Source organism: Passer montanus, unplaced genomic scaffold, assembly GCF_014805655.1.
Source record: "Passer montanus isolate IOZ18808 unplaced genomic scaffold, ASM1480565v1 scaffold2, whole genome shotgun sequence".
Classification (NCBI taxonomy): domain Eukaryota; kingdom Metazoa; phylum Chordata; class Aves; order Passeriformes; family Passeridae; genus Passer; species Passer montanus.
Window position 1 is genome coordinate 5,720,799 of NW_024366591.1, and position 22,337 is coordinate 5,743,135.

Consider the following 22,337-nt stretch of genomic DNA (forward strand, 5'->3'; position numbering starts at 1 on the left):
ATGATGGAGACATGGTAAGACAAGTGTCTTAGCTGTCAGCATCTCTCTTTCCTCCTTCTTCCCTCAAATTTTATTGGTGAGCATGACTCCATATGGAATAGAATACTCCTTGGGTCAGTTGGGATCAGCTGTCCCATCTGTGTCCCCTTTTAATTTCTTGTGCACCTGCAGCCTACTCTCTGGCAGCTCAGTGTGAGAGTCAGAGGAGGCCCTGCCACTGTGTAATTACTGCCTAGCAATAACTAAAACATCTCTGTGTTACCAACATTGTTGTCAGCACAAATTCAACACAGAGCTCCATACCAGCTACTATGGGGAAAATTTGTTGCAGAGAATACATGCACACACTTGTTGAAAGGTTAAAGTACAACACTGAACCAAACTGGTTCACTTGAAACCAATTTGACAGGATACCATCGGCCAGGTTTACATGAAAAAGTGAAGTGGAATGCATATCCTGCTGGTGTCTTTATCCTTTCAGGAACCAATTGGCTTGAACAAATGGTGAAGGAGTTGGCAGATGCCAAATATACAGAAGAGGAAAGGAAAGAGAGAATAAATGCTGAAAAGAAACTAGAGACATTTCAGCATCTAGAATTTGGGGATCCTGGGATAGATGAGATAAGCAGGGAAATTCTAGGTAGAAGAAAGAGCAAGGTATCCTTGTGTAGACAATCTACAGAGGAGTAATCTGATGTTGTGACACGCTTTGATCTGGTCAGGGAAGGTGACCAGCATGAAGAAGACTCTACTATTCTAGAGGAAAAGAAAAGATGAAGGAGGATCCTAGATAATTTTACAACAGGTTTGTTCTCTGGCCCAAAGCGTCTTTTGGAAGAGTCAAGAAAATCAAGCCTGATCTGGTATTGAGGATTAGATATCTTTCACTTTTCTTTCAGTATATTGTAAAGTCAACATTAGTAGTATCATGCAGGCTGGGACATAATTTGTTTTGTGGCAGTTGTTTCATACCTGTCATGTAATCCTGACATAATAAGTCACGTGCAATCATGAAAGATTGTTCCTCAGCATTTCTTTATGTGCCTATACCCCCAGACAGTAGCTCCTGCCGGTCTTCAGAAGTTCTCCTGCACTGATCATTTTGATGGGCCATCTTCCCACCAGGACACTGGGTCTGAACCTCTCCTGGAACAGCCATAGAAAGGTTCTGGGTAAGGTCCAGTCCCTTTTAAGAGTTCTTAACTCTTCCAGTGCATTGCAACTGGGTTCATCCTGTCCAGGGAGGTTGCTGGGCATGGGAACAAACAAGATGGGTCCTCGTTTCAGAAGGCTGGAGAATCCAGTTATTCCTGCCAGGGAGGAGGGGTGGGATGGAGACCAAATACAGGGCAAATGCAGGATTGTGGGGTTGTATGAGGTATCACAGGGGTGGCATTTAGGGTTTGGGTCAAGGGAGGAGTTATTAGCAACACAAGAAGTCTCTGTATTTTGAAAGCTGCTTCTTAGAAACTTTAAATCAAGTGATGCTTTCTTGTCAGTCTCTAGGTTCACTGTTTAGCAGGTTCACAGGGACTTATATGGCATGGGTGGGGCTAGGTACACTCCTCCCATTCTCAGCTCAGGTGTCTGATGGCTGTATCAAGGACTCACATTATTAAATCTTAATCCAGCTTCTTTATTTTGTCAAGAAATAAAACTCCCCTCAAATCTCTCCTCATGAGTTATGGCTTCTAATTATAATTTTCTCTGCAAATACAGGAATTGGCTTTTTTTTTTTTTTCTGGTTCATAAGGATAAAATATGCTTCCCAGGAATAATTGGCCTGACTGCCCTTTCTTGCAAAAATACATAGAAAATCCTCTGGAGGTTTCTCTGGAATATTTTTTAAATTTTGGAAACCCTATTCCAATGCTATGCTATTGAATGAAATTACACTAATAATTTACAAGCCATATTCCCTCTTTTTCTACCCTTAGGGATGACTGTCCCAAACTAATTTTTTTTGCCAGCAGGTAAAAATACCAAGCAAACACATTTTCTTATCTTCAGTCCATGACAGTTTAATGCCAAGGGAAGATAAGGAAGAAAAATTAAGTAAGCTGCTTTTTGTTCTGCTAGGGCGGCTAGTTTCACATCAAGAATCAGCAAAAGAGCTATTTCGTAGGACAGCAAGTTTTAGCTGATGTCAGTGAAAAAAATGGTGTGGGTGGTGCCAACTTTTGCTCTTTGGCAGATGACATTGATCAGATGGACCAGGCCATGTGATATCCACTGGCTTCAGATTATGCCTGTACATAGGCAGTCTTTCTATGCTGACAAGGTTTTACAGAAAGAACGGCTATGAAGGGAAAAGCAAAAGATTGTGTATGGACTGGAAAAAGTAGATGTAAAAACGTAGGGCTAGATCATCCCATGAGCAGTTCATGATGGCTCAGGGACCAGGGAGAGCCCTGTATCTCCGTTGAATCCCTCAGGGAGAGCAAATGGCAAAAACATACATGTGTCTAATTGCTGATCCCCTTCCTTCCAGTGCCCAACAGGCAGCAGTCAAGAGATGGAGATAAGAAAGGATGGCATGTAAATTCTTGGCATAAATTGTTGGGGAGAACTATTTTCTCATATTTTGTGACACATCCATCCTTTTGCCAGATACTTAAATATCGAATCTGAGCCTAAAGGCAGTTCTTTTACTGGGCTCAGTGCAGTCAGCAGGTCGTCATCTGAAGTGCGTGGTAAACACTACTCACTGTAGCTGAGGTTATATTATTAGCAACTCCCTAAGCACTGATCAGTTGTTGAACAATGATTGAGCTCATCAGAGAAATGTAGGAATGAGTAATCTTTGTGTAACCAGAAGAAAAAGAGACCTCTGTAGTGCAGTCTGATGAGTGGCCCAAGAGTGCCTGTGCCCCTGTGCCCTCCTGGGCACCAGCTGCAGGCAGCAATCAGCCACACTCACAGGACTGTCCTCAGTCAGTCTCTAGTGCACTGAACATTTTCTCTCCCATTTCCAACACATTTTATCTAACTCTGGTGAGAATGATGGGTGATATAATCAGGAAAAAGGAAAAATCCCAGCAGTGATTACTGGAAAGAGATGGACTGCCTTGAGGATTTTGACTATGACATTTAAATTCCAATCTGCAATTAATGTAATTTTGTTTTGTTATCTTCTGTTTATAAACTCTGTGTTGTTATCACAGACTTTTTGGCATGATCTTTTTCCTAGAATGCAATTGCATTTTTCAGCTTATCTTGTTAGTTTATGTTCAACCTCTGTTGATTTCAAAGGTTCATATTACTTAAGGTCTTTGACTGGACCGGCATATATCTTCACAGGTTCAGAAAGAGGTAAATTGTTGTTCATAGAGTCAAGAAAAAAAAAAAAGAACAACAAACAAAGCACCTATTAAAGGACAATCTGTGAGTTTCTCCTTCTGCACAGAATTTCACACTGTGACAGAGCCTCTGTGTGTGAGACAGAAGAAGAATGGAGGAGTCCAGAAAAAAATTTGTTGGTTTCATAGACAAGGCACTAGCAACTGCCAGCACAATGCATCGTGATGAACTGCTATTTTCTTACAAGGGAATTCCCTACCCTAGAGCGTTTTACAGTCCTGAAACATTCAAAGCCTTGGAGTCCTTTGAAGCCAGAAGTGATGATGTAATTTTGGCAGCATACCCTAAATCCGGTGAATATATTTTATTTTTTTTCATAAACAAGGTACTGTAATAGCAAGTAACAAGGTTTGTACGAAATATATGCAATATTAATGGTATGGTACATAATATTATATATTATGCTAAAAATACTGTTTAGAATGTTCAGCAAATTTTGTAAAACTGATTTCATTTTCAAAAAGCACAAGAAATGAATTAGGAATATTTGACATGGAAAGTTTTCAAAAAGACTGAGAAAACAATCTGATTTTCTTTTCTATTGCTTATAAAGGTTTTTGTTATCTTTACTTTTCATAGTTATGAAGTTAAAGGCACAAATTGGAGAGAATCAAAATACAGTTTTTTACACCAGAGGTAACTAAATCTCTTGATAGTCCACGATCTGCTCCCAGTTTTATGTTTGTAAAGTTAAGAGCTTTATGTTTTTACAGTGGAGCCTCTGGTGCCTTCAAATGGTGAATATTCTTTAGTTTATTTCTCATAGATGTCAGGAAATAGTTATAAAAAATATTTTTGTAGTCCTTGAAGTGATTACACAGTTCTTTAAATATTGGGAAATCAAGAGGACATCCTTGCTACAGTTGCAAGTTTACCCTACATATTTGTGCCTTCTGCCTCAAAGTACTGGTCCACATGCAAGCCAAAAGTTTGGATTAGATGTGCCTTATGTACTCTTTAATCTTGCTGTTTCTCTCTTCCAGCAATTGGTTCACACTGCCTTAGAGCAGATAGTCATAGCTGACAGGACTGTGAAGCTTTTTTTTTTTTTTATTGTATTCTCTTTTTGAAGAAATGTTATGCACTGGAATGCACTTGTTAAGATTTCAGTGAAAAAGGCACCCAGTGTCCAGAAGTCAGGAAATGGTAAATCATAGATGGGAGATCTATGCAGGCTCTTTGTTACATTTTGAAGGAAAAGATAACAAGTGTGTCTAGGAAATGTCACTTTAGAGAGGTTTTTCCTAATGTTAAAGAAAATGAATGTGCAATTTTCAGATCTAGTTCTGCTCCTGTCTTGAAGTACTGTGACCCGTCTTTCTTCCGAAGATAGTCATCACAGCAGGAAACATTTAATACTTTAGGTTTTAAAGTACAAGTGTACCCCCCCATTCTCCCTTACATTTGTCACAATAAAATTTATTACATTAATGCAGGTTTTCCTACTTGAATCTCATTGGTTCTTCTCCCTTATTAGTTAGTTTACAATATATAAGGTAATTTATGGTTTACTAAACTGTTCAAGTTGGAGAAATATATCCTTATGAGGAGCAAAGGTAGGACTCTGGGAAGTGATTGACAAGACAGCTCAGCTGTGATTGTATGACATGAAAGGCGACCAGGTAACTCACCTGGTAGTACTACCAGCTCTTGCCTTTTCCTGGTAAATCCATTTCTGTCCATTCTAAAAGGTTTACAAGCACTTCTCTATTCTTTCAGGCACAAACTGGCTAAGTCAAATCTTAACTGACCTGATAGCCATATCTCAAAAGAAAACACCAGGTAGTGAAAGCAGTGTGAATACTGAAGAACCAGAAGAATTCCCCTACCTCGAAGCTGGAGATGCTGAAAAATTTGAGGTGGGAACACAATATGTATGGAAATGACCAACATTATTTGTTTCAAATATGAAAATATGATGTTTGAACGATTCCGTTGTTTGATGATTTCACAGATAGCTAATATGTACCCTACCTGTAGATCTGATCCCTTACATAACAGAACTGAAGAGAATTATCACTGAAGAGAACTAACAATGGATAGACTTTTTCCAATTGCTCATGGTCTTTTGAAGATTAGAGCTACTCAGAACAGTCCATTAATATCCCAGGACAATACTCAGAAAAAAAACCCCAAAATCGATTTCTATTTGCCATTAACTGTTGATAATTTCATCTAGGCCGCATTTTAGCATAGGTTACTGAAAAGAACACTTGTACTAACTGAACTGTCCACTTTCCTCCTTCCAATTCTTCAAGCGAATGATCAAATTACCTTCTCCAAGATTTATGGTTACTAATCTCCGCCCTGAAAATCTTCCCCAATCTATCTTCAAAAACAATGCCAAGGTGAGTGCTGATTTTAATGTTTTAAGGAAATCACTTAAGCAGATTTTTTTTTAATGTCAATGTAGTACTTTTCTGCCAGTTTCCAGAATCACTGTTATACTTATGTGTTTAGCCTGGCCATTTCCACATGACTGTTTAAGTACTGCCATTCACCTCACTTAACCATAGTTTGCCCTTATGGGCAACTTTGTGGCAGTTTCCACAAGAGAGTTGCAGGGCTTGAACATATCCCTCTGAGGGAAAATGGATTTTTACATGATTTCCTATGGGAGGAATTTGCATTGCATTGCATTGCATTTATTGTTGCAAGTGAGGGCTTCAATGTGTCAAATTTCAAGGAGAATTTATATTTTTGTGAATTTTCCTTGCTACTTAAAAGATGAACTATGCTTGTATTGAGCAAAACATACTTAGATTCTGCATGAATAATTTGGTTAATCTGTAAAAGATAATAATTATAGGCAGCCATCTTCTCATGGTACAAAAGCAAAGTTAAATACTGCACCTTCCTAACTGGGGTGAAATTGCTACTTCTGCAAGGAGCACACAAGGTATGAGAAACCCCCAACTGCAGTTATAACATGTATTATTAATAATATTTATTGTTTAATGCTGTAGTCTGCTCGTTTTCCGTAAATTGTTCACTTCATTCTTTTTCTAGATATTGTTACTGATTCGTAATCCAAAAGATGTAGCTACATCTTATTACCATTTTTCCAATGGCGTGACTACTGTTCCCTCCTATGAGACCTGGGATGATTTCTTCACAGATTTCATGACAAAGAAAAGTACAGTATATTTTTCTCTCTGCGTCAATTGTCCATTGATTTGTCTTTTGTCTAAAAACCCTTGTACTTTGTAGATCAGCTTTACTAGAAATTTTTGGTTTACAGTGCAAAAGCAGAGATTAAAGACAGAGAATTAGACATCTGAAGTTTACCATGCTTGTCTAACTGCTTGAAGTTAATATATATCAAAACTGCGCTTCCAGAGATTTCGTAAATTTGTACAAACTGGTATTTTTCCTGGAAGAAGCAGTTCTTCCTTATCTCTGTCTTGGGTCCCCTTTATCCCTGCTCTCCTATGTCCATTGTCTTGTGTCCATGGAGCTACATAATCACCTCCATGCCACGTTGGATGAAAAGAGTTACTTGGACTAAGGTCTAGTGCTTTAAAAAGGGGACTAAATCTAATGCATTAAAACAGGAGAAAGTAATAGCACTAGTTTAAGGCTATGAGTTTGACATAGCACATTGCCAACAGAAGAGGGGGTTCAACAAGGTTTTAGACTTTATTAAGAGAGTCTTACAAGATGGTCTGTAAGATGATAGCTGTTTTGGTTAATTCAGAGCTGTCTTGAAATGCTAACAGGTTTTATTTTTCTGACTTACCAATGGTATCATATGCCTGAGTCTGGAGCTAAACCTATATATCTTACTCATTGCAGCAGCCTTTACAGTGACAGTGATGAGTGATGAGCCTTTTGTTTAATGGTGAGATCTTTGCTATACTGATTTGCTGAAGAAGATGCCAACTAATCATATTTACAAAAACTCAACAGCCCTGTTCCAGCTGTCACCTGGAAGGAAATGCCCCTTTTCTTTCTAGACAAATTCTATCTTTGTAGACGATTTCTAATTATTTAGTATGCAGATAATTTTTTTCTTTAAAAATGTTTGAAATCAGGCAACATCTTCACAGAAAATATCACTAGCAAAAATAGGGATATGACAGAAGCCTAATGTCAAAGGAGATCTTCCATGAATTCAGTGCAAACTAAATCACAGCTAGAGAAAGGAGAAAGAAGGAGAATATGGATCAGTGTTCTTAAGGCCCTTCATCTCTCTGCATGCAAAATATCAAAATGGATTTTAGATTTGTCATAGTTTGAGGCTGGCACAATGCCAGTGCTCCCATGAAAATATACTTTCCCCTCTGTTAAAAAAAATTCAAGGAAAAGCATTGGACTATGTGTGTTTCAAGTTCAGGGGTCAGCCGGAATGCAGCTAATGCTTTCAGGAATATTCTTCTTCCTTTTTCCGACGGCATCTTCTCTTTGAGGTGACAGCTGCTTGCTTCTTCTGTCCATCTGCTGGAGCTGGATTCTTGGGGATGAAAGGTTTTACCCACTTTTGGGGTATCCATCGAGGGCCTCTGGGGGTGGACACACGTGTAGCCACACCCCCAGGTGACAAGCTCATAAAGACCCTTGGTTTCCCAAGTTTCTGGGCCCTTAATGAGAACTGGTGGACGCTGTGATAACTTAAACCGATTGTTATTCTGAAAATGCCACACTACTGGAGGATTCATGTTTTCGAATGAAAAATTTAAAAAATTAATCTTAAACAGGGCTTTGCAGAGCTTTTGTTGTGGTGTCATCCATGCTTCAGAACTGCCTTGCCTAGCCAGGACTTGTTTGAGCGTCTTGTGGGCATGCTTGATCACAGCTTGACCTGTAGAGGAGTGGGGAATGCCTGCCTTATGCTCCACTCCCCACTGCTGGACAAACTCTAGGAACTCCTTGGAGGCGTACACTGGACCATTGTCAGTCTTAATCTCCCTAGGGATCCCCCACACTGAAAAGGCTTGCACCAGGTGCTGTTTGGCATGCACAGCCCTTTCCCCTGCGTGGGCAGAGGCATAAACCGCACCTGAATATGTGTATATGCTGACATGTACATATTTTAGGCGACAAAAACTGGGAATGTGTGTGATATTCGTCTGCCATACTTTGCAACTCCCAAGGCCATGGGGGTTAACCCCAACACCAAGTGACGGCATGGCCTGGAGCTGGCAATTGGGACAGGTGGCCACAATGGCCCGAGCCTGACTCTGTGTTCACTAGAACTGACGAATTAGACCTGGTACATTTTGATGGTATTGTTGGTGACTTAGCTTTGCCTGCTGGAAGATGTCCGGAAGGCATGCCATTCCTGCTGGGGCGGCAAGGGAATCTGCTTTGCTGTTACCTTCTGCGATCTCACCTGGCAAATCAGTGTGTGACCTCACGTGCATCACATAGAACAGATGCTACTGCTGCAAAACTAAATAAATTAGTTTTGAAAGCAGCCTGAAGAGATGCTCATCCTCAATGTCTTTTAGAACTGCCTGCTTCGCCCTGGACACTACTCCCACCACGTTGGCTGAATTGGTAACCAAGTTAATTGGCTCCAAGAACTTCTCAAAGGCTCTCACAACTGCAGCCAGTTCAGCAACCTGGGGCGATCCCTCCACAAACTCAACATCAGCTTCCCAATGCTGAGTCTGGGGATTTCTCCAAGTCATCACCGACTTGTGGGATGCCCCAGATGCATCAGTGAACACTGTAAGCGCCTTGAGCGGCCTATGACTCCTTATCTTCAAGAGCAGTGAGGTGTAATTCCTCATTAAACAGTTTGTGTGACGGGACATGGACTGGTACCTGTCCACTGTAGCTGTCCAGACATAGCTGGAGACTGGCATTGCTCTGGAGCAGGTGCTCGAGCATCTCCTTGGTCAACCTCTCGGAAGAGTTCCTTCCCTCCTTAGAGAGTTTAACCAGGAGGTGAATACATGAAAAGTCACATCCAGCCAGCTCATACAGTCTTACCCTGGCCTTCTGGATCAGCTGAGCTATCAGCTCCTGTGGCTGTGTAATGGTTTTGGATCGCTGGTGGAAGAGAAAAACCCATTCTATGATTAAAAGTGAATATTTTTGTTCTTCAGACGACTGGAATATCAACCGTGTATGTATGGTAACTTTCCTAAAACAATGAATTGGAAAGGCAGCTCGGGCTGATAACGATGAGCCTGCCTCTCGGACAAAGCATTCTGCACTTTTTGGATGGTGGTTTTTACCTCTGGAGTCAGTTCTATGGGAGAAGCCAGCTCTCTCTCCCCTTTCACTAAATTGAGGAGGGGAGCTAGGTCCTCGTTGGAGAGGCCCAGCCAAGGCCTGACCCAGTTTAAAGACCCACACAGGGAATGGAGATCTGCTAGGGTTTTGGGATCACTCTTAATTTCCAATTTCTGCAGAACAACAGCCCGCCCAGTGATCTCCAAGCCCAGGTACTTTGAAGGTGGCATCCATTGAACCTTGTCTTCCTGCAGTTGGAATCCAGCAGAGGTTAAAATCTTAACCACTAGGTCAAGTGTGTCTTGGAGTGTTATGTCATTGGGTGTTGTGGTGCATGGTTCATTTGGTTTGTTCAGTTTCCCCCTAAAGTTATAATGGTTCAGTCCTGGGCCCCCCCCCCCTCCCCTGGCAACCCCTCCTTTTGAGAGTGTCAATCTGTTGTCTCCTCCCCTGTTCCCCTGGTTACCCTCTGTCTATCCCTCCCCGAGTTCCTGTCCATTACCCACATGGCAATCGGGGGCACACACAAGCACATCATCCATATAGTGTAGGATGATTGCCTCCCTCTTCTGGGCGTGCACTGGGGACAGCAATGAAGCCACGTACCACTGGCAGATAGATGGAGAGCATTTCATCCCCTGAGGTAATACTCTCCAGTGGTAACGCTTCATTGGGGCTTCTCGATTGATGGTAGGAACCAAGAAGGCAAACTGTGGGGCATCCTCTGGCATCCCCCCTTTCATAGGGGAATATGAAAGAAACAATCCTTGATGTCCAGGACAGCCAATTGCCAATTCTGGGGAAGCATGGTTGGAGAGGGCATCCCTCATTGGAGAGACCCCACATCCTCAATTACCTCATTTATTTCCCTTAAGTCATAGAGGAGCCGCCACTTATCCTTCCCTGGCTTTTTTATCACAAAGACCGGAGAATTCCAAGGGGTAGTTTTCTCTTCAATATGTCCTTTAGCCGATTGTTCTTCAACAAGCTCCTCGAGCGCCTTCTCGTGCCGCATCTCCTTCTCCTTCTGGCCGGCCCTGCTGCCAGCACGATATCACATTCCAAGGCAGCACAGGCACTCTCTATCTTTCTTGTGGGTGGGGGGGGGGGGCAAACCAGGTGCCAGTATTCAAATCAAAGCACTGATTGGTTTGACCACAACCTCCCAAAAAACTCACTTCCTTCTTAACCTACAACAAGATTTTGGGCTGAAGTTAACAGGCAAGAGGCACTGCTTTCTATAGTATCACAGAGCAGCCCAGGTTGGAAGAGACCTTGAAAAATCATCTTGTACAACCTTTCATGGGCAAGGGAACCTGGATGAGATGCTATCTCGATATCATAAATTGAAAACTTCCAGTCATGGGGATTCTACCACATTCCTGGAGGCACTGTTCTGCAAATGGTTGTTCTTGCTGTAAAGAACTTACTTGATACTTCATGTATCAAGATTAAACCTCCCCTTTTGCAACTTGAACCCACTGCCTCTTTCCTTCTCCATGTGGTGTCTGGTGAATAGAGAATCTTTATCCTCTTTGTAGCTGCCCTTTAAGTTCTGGAAACTGTGCTGAGGTTGTCCCTGAGCCTTCTCAGCTTTGTGGTCCTCCCTTGGAACCCCTCTGCTTTGTTTGTATCTTTCTTGAAAACTCCTTTATTGAGATAGTGGGGTTGTGATGATGTGAGACATTGCTCTACCCAGCTCTCTTGTACTGCCATTGGCATTTGCCTCTTTAGACATAGTATTTCACATTTATTCAGGGATCTGTTCTGGAAAAAAAGGCAAAATAAGGTTCTGTAAGTCTAGTTTAATTAAAACCAGGAAAAGCCCCACCCAATTTATAGATCTGTCACCTGAGCAAATAAGATGCAAAATAAAAGATAGAATTGAAAAGTGAGAGGGGGTTGGAAATTTAACTTGGGGTAGAAACCAATTTTGGTTTTAGCTGAAATCTGCTTGTTTAGTCTGTTAAAGCCTGTGCTTGCAAAAAGGCCGGTAGAGAGTAGGAAGGAGATTCAAGGCTACTTAGAAAGGAATGCAAGCATTCAAGCTGAAGAGAGATAAGAAGAGGCCCCACAGACCAAAACCTGAATCTGGGTTACTTGACTGAATAACTGCGCAGGCTCGTAAAAAATGATAAGACAGTTTAATACATATACATATGCCTAAAATATATAGGTATTTTAGGCATATGCAACAGGTTAAGGGATTGTGGAAACCCAGGGCACTGGGAATATTTCTCTGTCTGCTCTGGGGTGTCTTGACCCCCAGGGGAGCTCTGACTTTGACCCTCATTCATGGAGAAAGTTTCCTACACTTCATGGTAGACTATAATCCACAAAAGTGTGAAATAGATTATAGAGTGTAGTATAAGTGCATCTCTTGGTAAGAAATTTAGGTTTTGGTTTTTTAGTATGGATGGGAGCAAGATGGAGGGCACAGGGTGTTGTCCTGGGTTTCTTCATTCTTCTTCATTCTTCTTTCTTCTTCTTCATGGGTTGGGGTGGCATTTTGCAATTTGGCAGAAAAATCTTGAGCATTGCAGGCTCTTTGGGATCAGTTATTGGGTTATAAGGGAAAATAATCTAGGTATCAGTTGTTAATTGGATAGTTTAGTCTTAAAAGACCTTGTAACAAGAGATTGTTAGCCATTTTGTGCCTTCTAATGAAAAGCTGCTGAACTCACAGTTGTGAGACTGTTTTACTGAGAAATAATAAACACCTGAGTCTGAACATGAACTACCATCTCAAGTGCCTTCAATCCAGACCCAGAGAAACCGATAGGGGATAAAGTAGACTCAGGAATTTTCAGGGGTGCACATGTCCTTGGGGAGCATATGTCCAGGGCTGAAATAAATCATACAGGTTTTACAACATCTACAAGTTCTGGAGTTTTATTCTGCAAATGAAAAGAATGAAATATTCAAAGATTTTTTTGTTTCACTCTTCTAAAACTGGTTGGTTCTGCTTGGACATAAGTGGATATGCAGAGTGTTGTAAAGAAATAGGAATGCTAGAAGTAATACTTAGAATATTTAGAAAATAAATGAATGAATTCAAAAGCAGAGCAGCAGAAAGTCCTGTGACAAGGCATCTTTGAACAACTATAAGTTATCTATAAGCAACCAGAAAGGTTCCAGTTTCCTGGAGGAGAACATACATAATAGCAGTGTTTAAAAACTTGTGAAGGATGAATCAAAATAGAATAGTCATCTTAACTTGATACATAGAAATGTAGTAGAAAAAATGACAAAGCAACTGACCATGGAACGTTTTGAAGAAAATGAAATAGTAAATATAAATATTTTTAAATAAGTTGGTGATCCTCTTTAATGTTACTTAACCCTTAAATGAGCCACTGACAGAAAATACAAGAGGTGAGGATTGGGGAGGGCCTGTGACTAAAGAGACAGACATTTATGAGGAGATAGCAATATATAAACATTGGTTATAGAAATGAAAGTACTGAAAGTAGACTTAGAAATTCATACAATAGCAATAAAAGGCATTTAGAAGCACTGTCAGCAGCAGCAATAGTTTCATGAATATCCACTTGTTTCCATGGATATGATGAACTTGTGTTGTGGTGCACTAGTTTATTTAGCTGTTCTTTTGCACTGGGTGATTAGGAATTTGCACAGAATAGTTTTATATTGGAATGTATAGCTTATGTTATATCACATGGTTTGTTATCCCTTTTTGCTCAGCACATGATCTTTCCCTCACACACCCCAGTGGCCCCTGGTGGTCTCTTCCTGAGTGAAGAAGGTCCTCCCCTCGCCACTCCTCACTGGTATCCCATTGGCTGTAGACCTCTTCCTCTGTCCACATTCCCTGGGGTATAAAATTTCCCTGCCACCAGGGAACTCTTTCTCCCATGGGTTTGTCCACCTGGTGTGTCTCTTGGAATAAAGGAGAATGTTTCACATGTGGAGAAGAGCGCTTCTCAGTCTTTTGCCTTCATCTATGAAATATTATGTGGGTAAGGGTCTACAGCTAGCTGGAGTGGACCCCAACAGCCCAGCAGAAAACACGGTATTTCAAACTTGGTTGCAATAGTATGCTTATGGTCACACTGCATATACTGGTTGACAGCAAAATTGGGAGGGCAATTAAAGCAATCTCTTTTAGTGGTGAATCCTGATCATATTCAGTTTTGTTTTAACACTGGTGGGCAGACTAATATCATGCATTATAAATTACTGGCTTTTAAGCCTGGGGATCAGAAGAAAGGGCTGAAAGTAACAAGAAAAATTGCAAAACAATTTGAAACATAACATATTGAGAAGATTAGGGAACACAAAGTTTAGTAAAGGTAAGTGTAGAACTCTGTATTTAGAAAAGGGAAACCAAGGGAACAGGTACTTGACGGCAGTAAATCTGTCAGGCATAAAAACAGCTGCCATAAGAACACCTGAGGAATCACACTTGGCAAGGATTAACACGATGACAGTGCAAGAAAAAAAGGTTCAGATCTTATTCTGGTCTTGCTAATCTGATTGAGAATCAGAGCATGACCTGATTCTGCAGTTTTATCCTCTCCTATGTCATCCCAAAGTCCCTTTGTGCCCTTAACAATCTCACTCTGAAGGACAGAGCTGTTCAGAGCAGTAACACCTCATGTGCTTTTGCTCCATTTGAGATACCCTGTGGGCCCTTGCATTCAGTGGGGTAAGGAGGTGGAAGAAGGGAGGATGGAAAAGGCAAGCTGCTATGTCAAAAATGAATGTAGGCAAGGAAACTTGATGGACGAGTGACCTTTTGAGGGAGTAAAAAGTAAGCAGAGATGCAGGTAGTGAGTGTGAGAATCAATTCAGAAAAATTTGGGAATCTGTTTTGAAGGTAACACGTAATTGACACAATAGCAGTTGCTCTCAAAATTTATTACTTCTAGGTTCTTACCAATTGTCAAAAAAAAAAAATAGAAAAAGTATCTTTCTTTTTGGTCTTGTCCCTTTTGTTTCCTATGATGCCTAAAAAGAGAAATTTCCACTGAAAATTATGTTTATATTGCATTTTTTGTCTGTTTCTTCTAAAGAGAATGAACAAACGAGAAAAATTATATTAACCCATCTTCCATCCCATGTGCTTTCCTCAGTTCATTTCCAAATCAATAATTATTTCAGGAAATACCCTTTACAGGTGTTTCTTTGGTTTAACTCAACATTTTTATTCCTATTAGTTGTTGCCCCAATAGTTCCTGTTCCTAGTATTAGTTGTAGCAAAGGCCATAGGTCACTCTTGTCAGTCTTCATGGAGTTCTGTAATGTCAAAAGGTTTTAACAGAGTACAGAGTTAATCAATGACTTGCACCTTCACCCTGGGGTGAACGCCCTGTCCTATTTACTCATATGTTGCATAAAGTTTTTCTGCATTGTGGGAAGACAGCCTGTATCTCTTTGGGTAGATTTACACAGGGATACAGACATGACTAGAAACAGTGAAAGAATCATTGAAATGGTGGACAAATGTTTTTCAGAGGGTGACAGGATGGCCCCAGAAGACATGCTGTTTTCCTACAGAGGTATTTTATACCCAGTTACAATTAGCAGCCTGCAGACTTTGGAAGCTCTGAAATCATTTGAAGCCAGGAGCGATGATGTGATTCTGGTAGGTTATCCTAAATCAGGTGTTTTCTTGATCAGTAGTCAAGTACACAGTGCTACAGTCCTGAAGTTGATTATTTAATGCCATCTTGCTTCTTAACAGCAAAAATTCCTGAGAAAAGCTTATGATGGCATCAGACTTCAAAGAATCATGAATTTAAGTTGTAAGGCATATCTGGAGCTCAAATAATGCAACCCCCTGCTCAAAGCAGGGGAAAGACCTAACATCCCAAGTTAGGTTTGGTTGCTCAAGGCCTTGTCCACAAGGGTTTTGAAACTTTTGAGTATGGAGGTTCAGCACCCATTGAAATATTTTGCAGTGTTTTCCCACAATAGTGTTTTTTTGGGGGGTTGGGTTTTTATTGGTTGGTTTTTACATCAATGCTGTCGGACATACTCTTGCTGTGAGAGTCTCCATCTTCATTAATACCTGCAGTAGTGGAGACTGCAGTGAGAGTGTCCCATACCTTTTTTCTTCTGTCTCCAGCCTGAGCAAACCAAGCCTTTCTATGCAGTTCATTTGCTCCAGCTCCCAGCAGTTTAATAGAAATTCAACAAGACTTTCCCCACATTCTCAAAATAATTTGTGCTTCAGTCTAGGAACTGCACACAGTATTCAAATGGTGAACACACCAGTGCCAGCTAAAGCAGGATAATCACATCCTTTCCTTTGTATCTAAATGGAAAGACATGGGAAAGACATGAATGCCACGAGGAGTTTTACATATTTTCTCTTTCTTTTACTCTGAACCTTTCAGAATCCTTAATTTTTTTTTTCCTATTGGCTTTACAGAAATATCTTAATATGTAATTTGCAGAAAAAGAGGAGGTTGATCCTTATCACATTTCCTTTGTGTGTAGCCTCTAGAGCTGTACAGAAGCAGAACTGGTTTATATGTATGAGGATCCACCTAAACCCTGCAGGAGGTGTTAGTTGAAAACTGAGATTTTGCTCTCTGAGCCCAGATCCTCACGCACGATTTCTCCCAGGCTGCAGAAGCCAAGACAACCAAGTCTGGTGCAAAGATGGTGTCAGGAGCGTGATGGTCTGGTGGCTTGGCTGATGACCTTTGTGCTGCCAGTTACAGAAGCCTAGCTGGGAATTGTGAATGGGACCAAACAGTGTCAATAATGAGGAAACCATAAATTGAAGCTGGTTGGGAAGAGGGAACAGAGTGTTCCCAAAGACAGCACTGTGGAAGGAAAGCAGTAACAGAAAAGATATGACTCAGTGCTGGCCCAGTGCTGGGAGCCATACAGCTCTTGAGTAATTTCCACAGGCAGTAGTGCGAGGTAACCAAAAAATAGAGAAGTTGAAAAGAGTTGAAAGAGCAATAGAGGTCTGCTTCTGCTTCTACCAAGGGATGTGATGTGACCCTGAAGCAAGCAGCGTAGCACTCCACAGTATCTGCTTAACAGCTCTGCCCCTGTTGACCGTAGGCACACCCTTGCTGATTATTAACCAGGGCCATGATTTACCCTCAGCTGGCAACTCACAGCTCAACTCAGTGGCCCCACAGGGCCACTCACTCTTTCACCTGCAAGGGGATGAGGGAGAGAAACCGAGTGAGAGGAGTCATGGGTTGAAATAAAGACAGTTAAATATGTCAAACAAGAGCTATGTGTACAAGCAAAGCAAAGTAAGGAATTCATTCTACCCTTCCAGGAAATGTTCAGCTGTCTCAGGGCTCCATCACCCATGATGGAGACATGGTAGGACAAGTGTCTTAGCTGTCAGCATCTCTCTTTCCTCCTTCTTCCCTCAAATTTTATTGGTGAGCATGACTCCATATGGAATAGAATACTCCTTGGGTCAGTTGGGATCAGCTGTCCCATCTGTGTCCCCTTTTAATTTCTTGTGCACCTGCAGCCTACTCTCTGGCAGCTCAGTGTGAGAGTCAGAGGAGGCCCTGCCATTGTGTAATTACTGCCTAGCAATAACTAAAACATCTCTGTGTTACCAACATTGTTGTCAGCACAAATTCAACACAGAGCTCCATACCAGCTACTATGGGGAAAATTTGTTGCAGAGAATACATGCACACACTTGTTGAAAGGTTAAAGTACAACACTGAACCAAACTGGTTCACTTGAAACCAATTTGACAGGATACCATCGGCCAGGTTTACATGAAAAAGTGAAGTGGAATGCATATCCTGCTGGTGTCTTTATCCTTTCAGGAACCAATTGGCTTGAACAAATGGTGAAGGAGTTGGCAGATGCCAAATATACAGAAGAGGAAAGGAAAGAGAGAATAAATGCTGAAAAGAAACTAGAGACATTTTCTGCATCTAGAATTTGGGGATCCCGGGATAAATGAGATAAGCAGGAAAATACTGTCCCTACTCTTCCTACAGGTAGTAATAGCTGAAAGACAATGGCTGATCTCAGAGGTAATGGAGAACCTAGAGCCTTAACAACAGCCATGGTCTGCAGAAGTAACGTGCTAGTGCCTCTGGTGTCCCAACACAAGGGCCTTAGCTGGGAGACAGGGCTGAGAAGGCACAGGGTCCTCCTGCCATTGACCTAAAAAGTTTGATTAGTAAGACCTGTTTTGAAGGTGTCCTGATTTTAGGCCTGTGTCATGTGAAACAGTGCTTGGTGGGAGAGGTTGGCAGAAGCCTACACCACCAGTGCATCCCTGTGGGTTTCCAAAGGGATAAGATACATCTCTGGTCTCACCTTTTCTTATAGCCTGCAATAACTGCACAGGCACAACTCACTGAATAAGCTACATCTGTCTTGTCACATTTTTTTCTCACTTTTTTTAAAGAGGATGAAGCAGCTTCCTTCCAGAAGAATTATAGTAACCCATCTGAGACCTGATGTCCTGCCTTCATCCATTCTCCAAAGCAAGGCTAAGGTGAGTCTTCTCTTTGCATCACGCTTCAAAGTCTTTCTATCCTAAATTAGCTTTCCTCTGTATGAGATGTCTTTTCTGCATTTTCACTTGAGCTGGTCAATACACAGCCACATTTACAAGGTTGAAGAGACAGCTCTGTGTGCCAAGACTGTGAACAAAGGTCCTATTCCAGCTGCAGCTGTCACTCTTGTGCCAAGAATGACACAGGAACAGGCGACAGGCAGTACTGTAGAAAGAGGAAAGAAGGCTTTATTGAAGAGAACCGCACGGTTTATCTGGAGTGATATGGTACATTCTATTTGGCTAATTAACAAAAACACTTTCCTCATACACCATCCTTGAAAAAAACAGACGAAGTAGAAAAACACCACCTGCAGATTGTTTATACTAACAAGTTATCACATCCTTACGACTCCCTGAAAGTTCTCACAAGCTGCTGTGAGAAATGCTTGCTGTTTCTCTCTGTCTGTCCCATGACACCCACATGCAGCTTTGCTGGCTATTGGTGGGCTTGTTGCTGAATGTCCTTTCAAATCTCCTTCAGAAAGATGCTTCCAGGTTGGTGGTAGAAACCTAAGCAAGGCAAGGAGTAATTCTGTCTGTTTTAACTTGCCTTCAAAACCAGGGTACCTGTGGAAAGCCCACCACAGGCTGTGTGGCTAAGATAATCTTAGATGGGAATTACTGCAGAGAGAAACTAGGGTACATCTAGAGACTGTTTGTGGCTCTTTTGTTCAGTACATAATGAACTCATTTGTCTGGATTGGAACTAGGTCAGAACTGTCTTGAGGGAATCACTGAAAAGCTTCTTGTTTTCAGCCCGAAGCTTAGATTAGCAACAAGTGATCTTCCAAAGCTCTGATTTCTTACTCAAGAAAAGGAATTAGACCAGAATTGGATGGTCTGGTGCATTTTAGTGGACAAGTAAGCTTGCAGACAACACCAAGTTGGGCGGGAGTGTTGATTTGCTGGAGGATAGGAGGCTCTGCAGAGGGATTTGAACAGATAATGGGCTGAGGCCAATTGTATGAAGTTAAATAAGATATGTATTGGGTCCTACAAAATGGGGGTCACAACAACTCTATGCAACACTAAAGACTCGGGACAGAGTGGCTAGAAAGCTGCCCAGTGGAAAAGAACCTGGGGGCACTGGTTGACAGTGGCTGAACATGAGCCAGAACTGTGCCTGAGTGGACAAGAAAGCCAGTGGCATCCTGGGCGTGAATCAATAACAGTGTGGTCAGCAGTACCAGGGTAGTGATTGTCCCCATGTACCTGGCATTGGTAAGTGACACACTGAGCACTGTGTCTCATTTTAGGCCTCTCACTACAAGGAGGACACTGAGGTCCTGGAGTGTGTCCAGAGAAAGACACTGAAGCTGATGAAGGGTTTGGAGCATAAGTCTTAGGAGAAGCAGCTGAGGGAGCTGGGGTTGTTTAGCCTGGAGAAAAGGAGGGTCAGGGAGGACCTTGCCATCTGAAGGGAGGTTGTACCTAGGTGGGGCTTGGTCTCTTCTCTAAGTAATGAGTGACAGGCCAAAAGGAAATGGCCTCAAGTTGCACTGAGGGAGGTTTAGCTCTGGATATGAGAAAAAAATTTCTTCATAGAAAGGGTTGCCAAGCATTACTGGCTGCCAGAGAAGTGTTTGAGTCACTGTTCCTGAAGGTATTTTAAAAAAATGTAGATCTGGTATTTCCAGACATGGTTTAGCAATGGACTTGGTAGTGCTTGGTTAATGGTTAGACTTGATGACCTAAATGATTCTGTGATTCAATGACTCTGTCATATGTCGAGAAGATGGCATTTTGATCAGTCAAAAGATGTATTTTCTTCCTCTAGATCCTTGTGCTAGTTCAGAACCCCAAGGACACGGTTGTCTCCTATTACCACTTCTGCAACAACCTACCAGTGATGCCGTCCTTCACCTCCTGGGATGAGTACTTTGCAGACTTAATGAATGGAAAATGTACTTTGCCCTACAAACTCTGGCATTTCTCCTAACATGAGTGGCATACACAGGGCCTTGTGCATGGGAATCCTTCTGTGACATACCTTACCAAGGCACTCCCAGAACAGGCAGACAGGCCCTTGTTACGGCAGAAACAGAGTACCAGAGAATCAGAGTTTTGTCTCGCACTTAAAATAGATCATGAGAAAGCTTTAGCCTAACTTTTCCATTCCCACAACAGAGCTTGTGGTTTACCGTATCAAGTGGACAGGCCTTGGCCATGCTGCACTGACCTCAGGAGAAAGAACAGATATGTTGAGGTGGTCACCCCTTCACCATTCGAAAGCCACACTTAGAAAGCTGTCTGGGCTGATTCCTCTGATTTGGTTAAGGGTTTGTATTGGGGAGTATTCTGGACAGTTGTGCCTCTTCTTTGTTTGCAGTGGCCTGGGGATCCTACTTTGACCACCTAGTGGAATGGAACAAATACATTGACAACGAGAGGATCATGACAATAAGCTACGAGGAAGTCAAAGAGGTGTGGCATTTCACCCAGCTTTTCCTTGATGAGTGTGCTGTGCATCCCTCCTGATATGTATGGGTGTGGGAAAGTAGAAACTCTTGGGCCAAGTCTGTCTGCCCCTTTTAGAAGGATGTGCCTTCTAGTCATTAATGTTTGGGACAAGCCCATGGATGTCAGGAGGAGGATAGCCTTGCCTATTTGTGAAAGAAGTTTTATCTGTCAGAGGCACAGATTTTGGGAAAGAAGCAAAGGCCTTTAAACTGGGGCCAGAATGTGTAGGTTTCCTGGCCTGGAGGGTTTTCTGTTAGAGCTCTTGGAATTCCTTGGTGACATCGTGAGACAGCTTCCCCTGTTGGGCTTCCCACAGGGTGCTGGCTCCAGTCCACAGCCACAGTGTCAAATCTCTTGGTCCCACCTCTGTGCTACGTTCCTTTGGACAGGGCCCAGTACTGGGGATGAAAAAGATTGCTTCCTTATTTGGATTTTCCCTGTGTGAGGAAGATTTTTCCAGAATTGCCAAGACCAGTTTCAAATCTATGAAAGAGAAATCCAGTGAAATCCATGGAAAGTTTGGGGACATCCTCTTCCAGAAAGGTAAGTCTCTGCAAATGGAGACCTGCCTTCAGAAGGAGAACTCCAGAAGGGGTTTCAAGCATGTCACTTTACTTCGACATGAACTCATTGGATGGTGTGGGTGAGTTCTCTACTGTGGTGCCACCTGTACAGAAATCTTCTGCTGTGCACAGGATTTGAGGATTGTTTGTGAAAAGCTTTATCAGAGTGCCAGTCTTAATGTCCTCAGTCATTGCTTTTGTGTTGTTGTCTTCTTCTGTAGTGGTCCTGGTTAGTTAGGTAAGTGAGGTGCCAAGGTGAGGACCGGCACTGGCATCTTCCTGTTACACACTCAGCAAGAGCTTTATATGTCTCCTCTCAATGGACATGTCAGTGGAGCTCCCCACAACCTCAAGAGTCTTTGGTTTCTTTGTATTGCAACATGGGCTTTTTAAAATCCATTTCTTTCACCACTCCCTGGAGGAAGAGGGATTTAGCCAATCTCCTCTATACCACTTCCTTCAGAGGAAGTAATTCACGAATGAGCTTTCCCTTGTGACAAAACCAGATTCCCCTTTTTCTATGTAAAAGCTTCATGAAGTCACCTTCTGGGGAGGGAGCACTTGCAGGCAGCTAACCAGCAATGCTCCCTGTTGTCTGGCTAGTGCCTTTGCTTCTGATCCTTTCCTCTCCCAGGCAATCAGACCTCTCAGGGCAATTAATGTGATCCTTCCTGCCTTGTGTAGTCAATCACTCTGCCCCACTGCTGCCTAGATATTATTTTCTCTCTAGAGCATCTCCCTTCAGGTTTTGGTACTCATACACAGGGGTTATTGGAAACTGAAGAGACATCTTCTCTAAAGCTCAGAATGAAGAAATGGACCGGAAATTTCAAAATTCCTTAGGAGGAACAAAGATGGCAGCAAAGATAAAATATGATGTGTACTGCAAGGCCTGAAAATAAGCAGATGAATAGCATAACAGTAAGTCATGTTCCAAAGGTGATTCTCCAAAGGCGGATAGTCACCATTTTTCCTTCCTATGAGAGAAGAGAGAAACCCCTCAGAGAACTACCTGGTACCTCCAAGAATTTGGTAGGTAATTCTTAGATGTGTCTGGGGTCTAGACCTTGTGCTTTGATTGATGTAACCAAATAAAATGTGTGTACACCTCAAGTGAATGCCTGGCATCCTTTCAGAACGGAGATGGTGAACAGACGTCATGACACCAGTCTGGTGGCATCCCTGTCCCTGCTTCTTGGCCTGAAATGATGAATGAGGCCCCTGCAGGTCTTGTTGGTGAG

At 42.1% G+C, this 22,337-nt stretch overlaps 1 protein-coding gene across 1 annotated transcript; it reads left to right on the forward strand.

The window, feature by feature from the left end:
• Positions 1-2,238: 2,238 nt before the first annotated feature.
• LOC120501107 (sulfotransferase 6B1-like) lies at positions 2,239-21,992 on the forward strand. The gene is given in 12 exon segments (XM_039706821.1): positions 2,239-3,653; positions 5,080-5,219; positions 5,619-5,708; positions 6,370-6,496; positions 14,949-15,170; positions 17,328-17,434; positions 17,436-17,466; positions 17,919-18,010; positions 19,851-19,977; positions 20,403-20,497; positions 20,923-21,076; positions 21,862-21,992. Coding segments are annotated over 12 exon segments (1,518 nt in total). The 5' UTR covers positions 2,239-3,451.
• Positions 21,993-22,337: the final 345 nt, after the last annotated feature.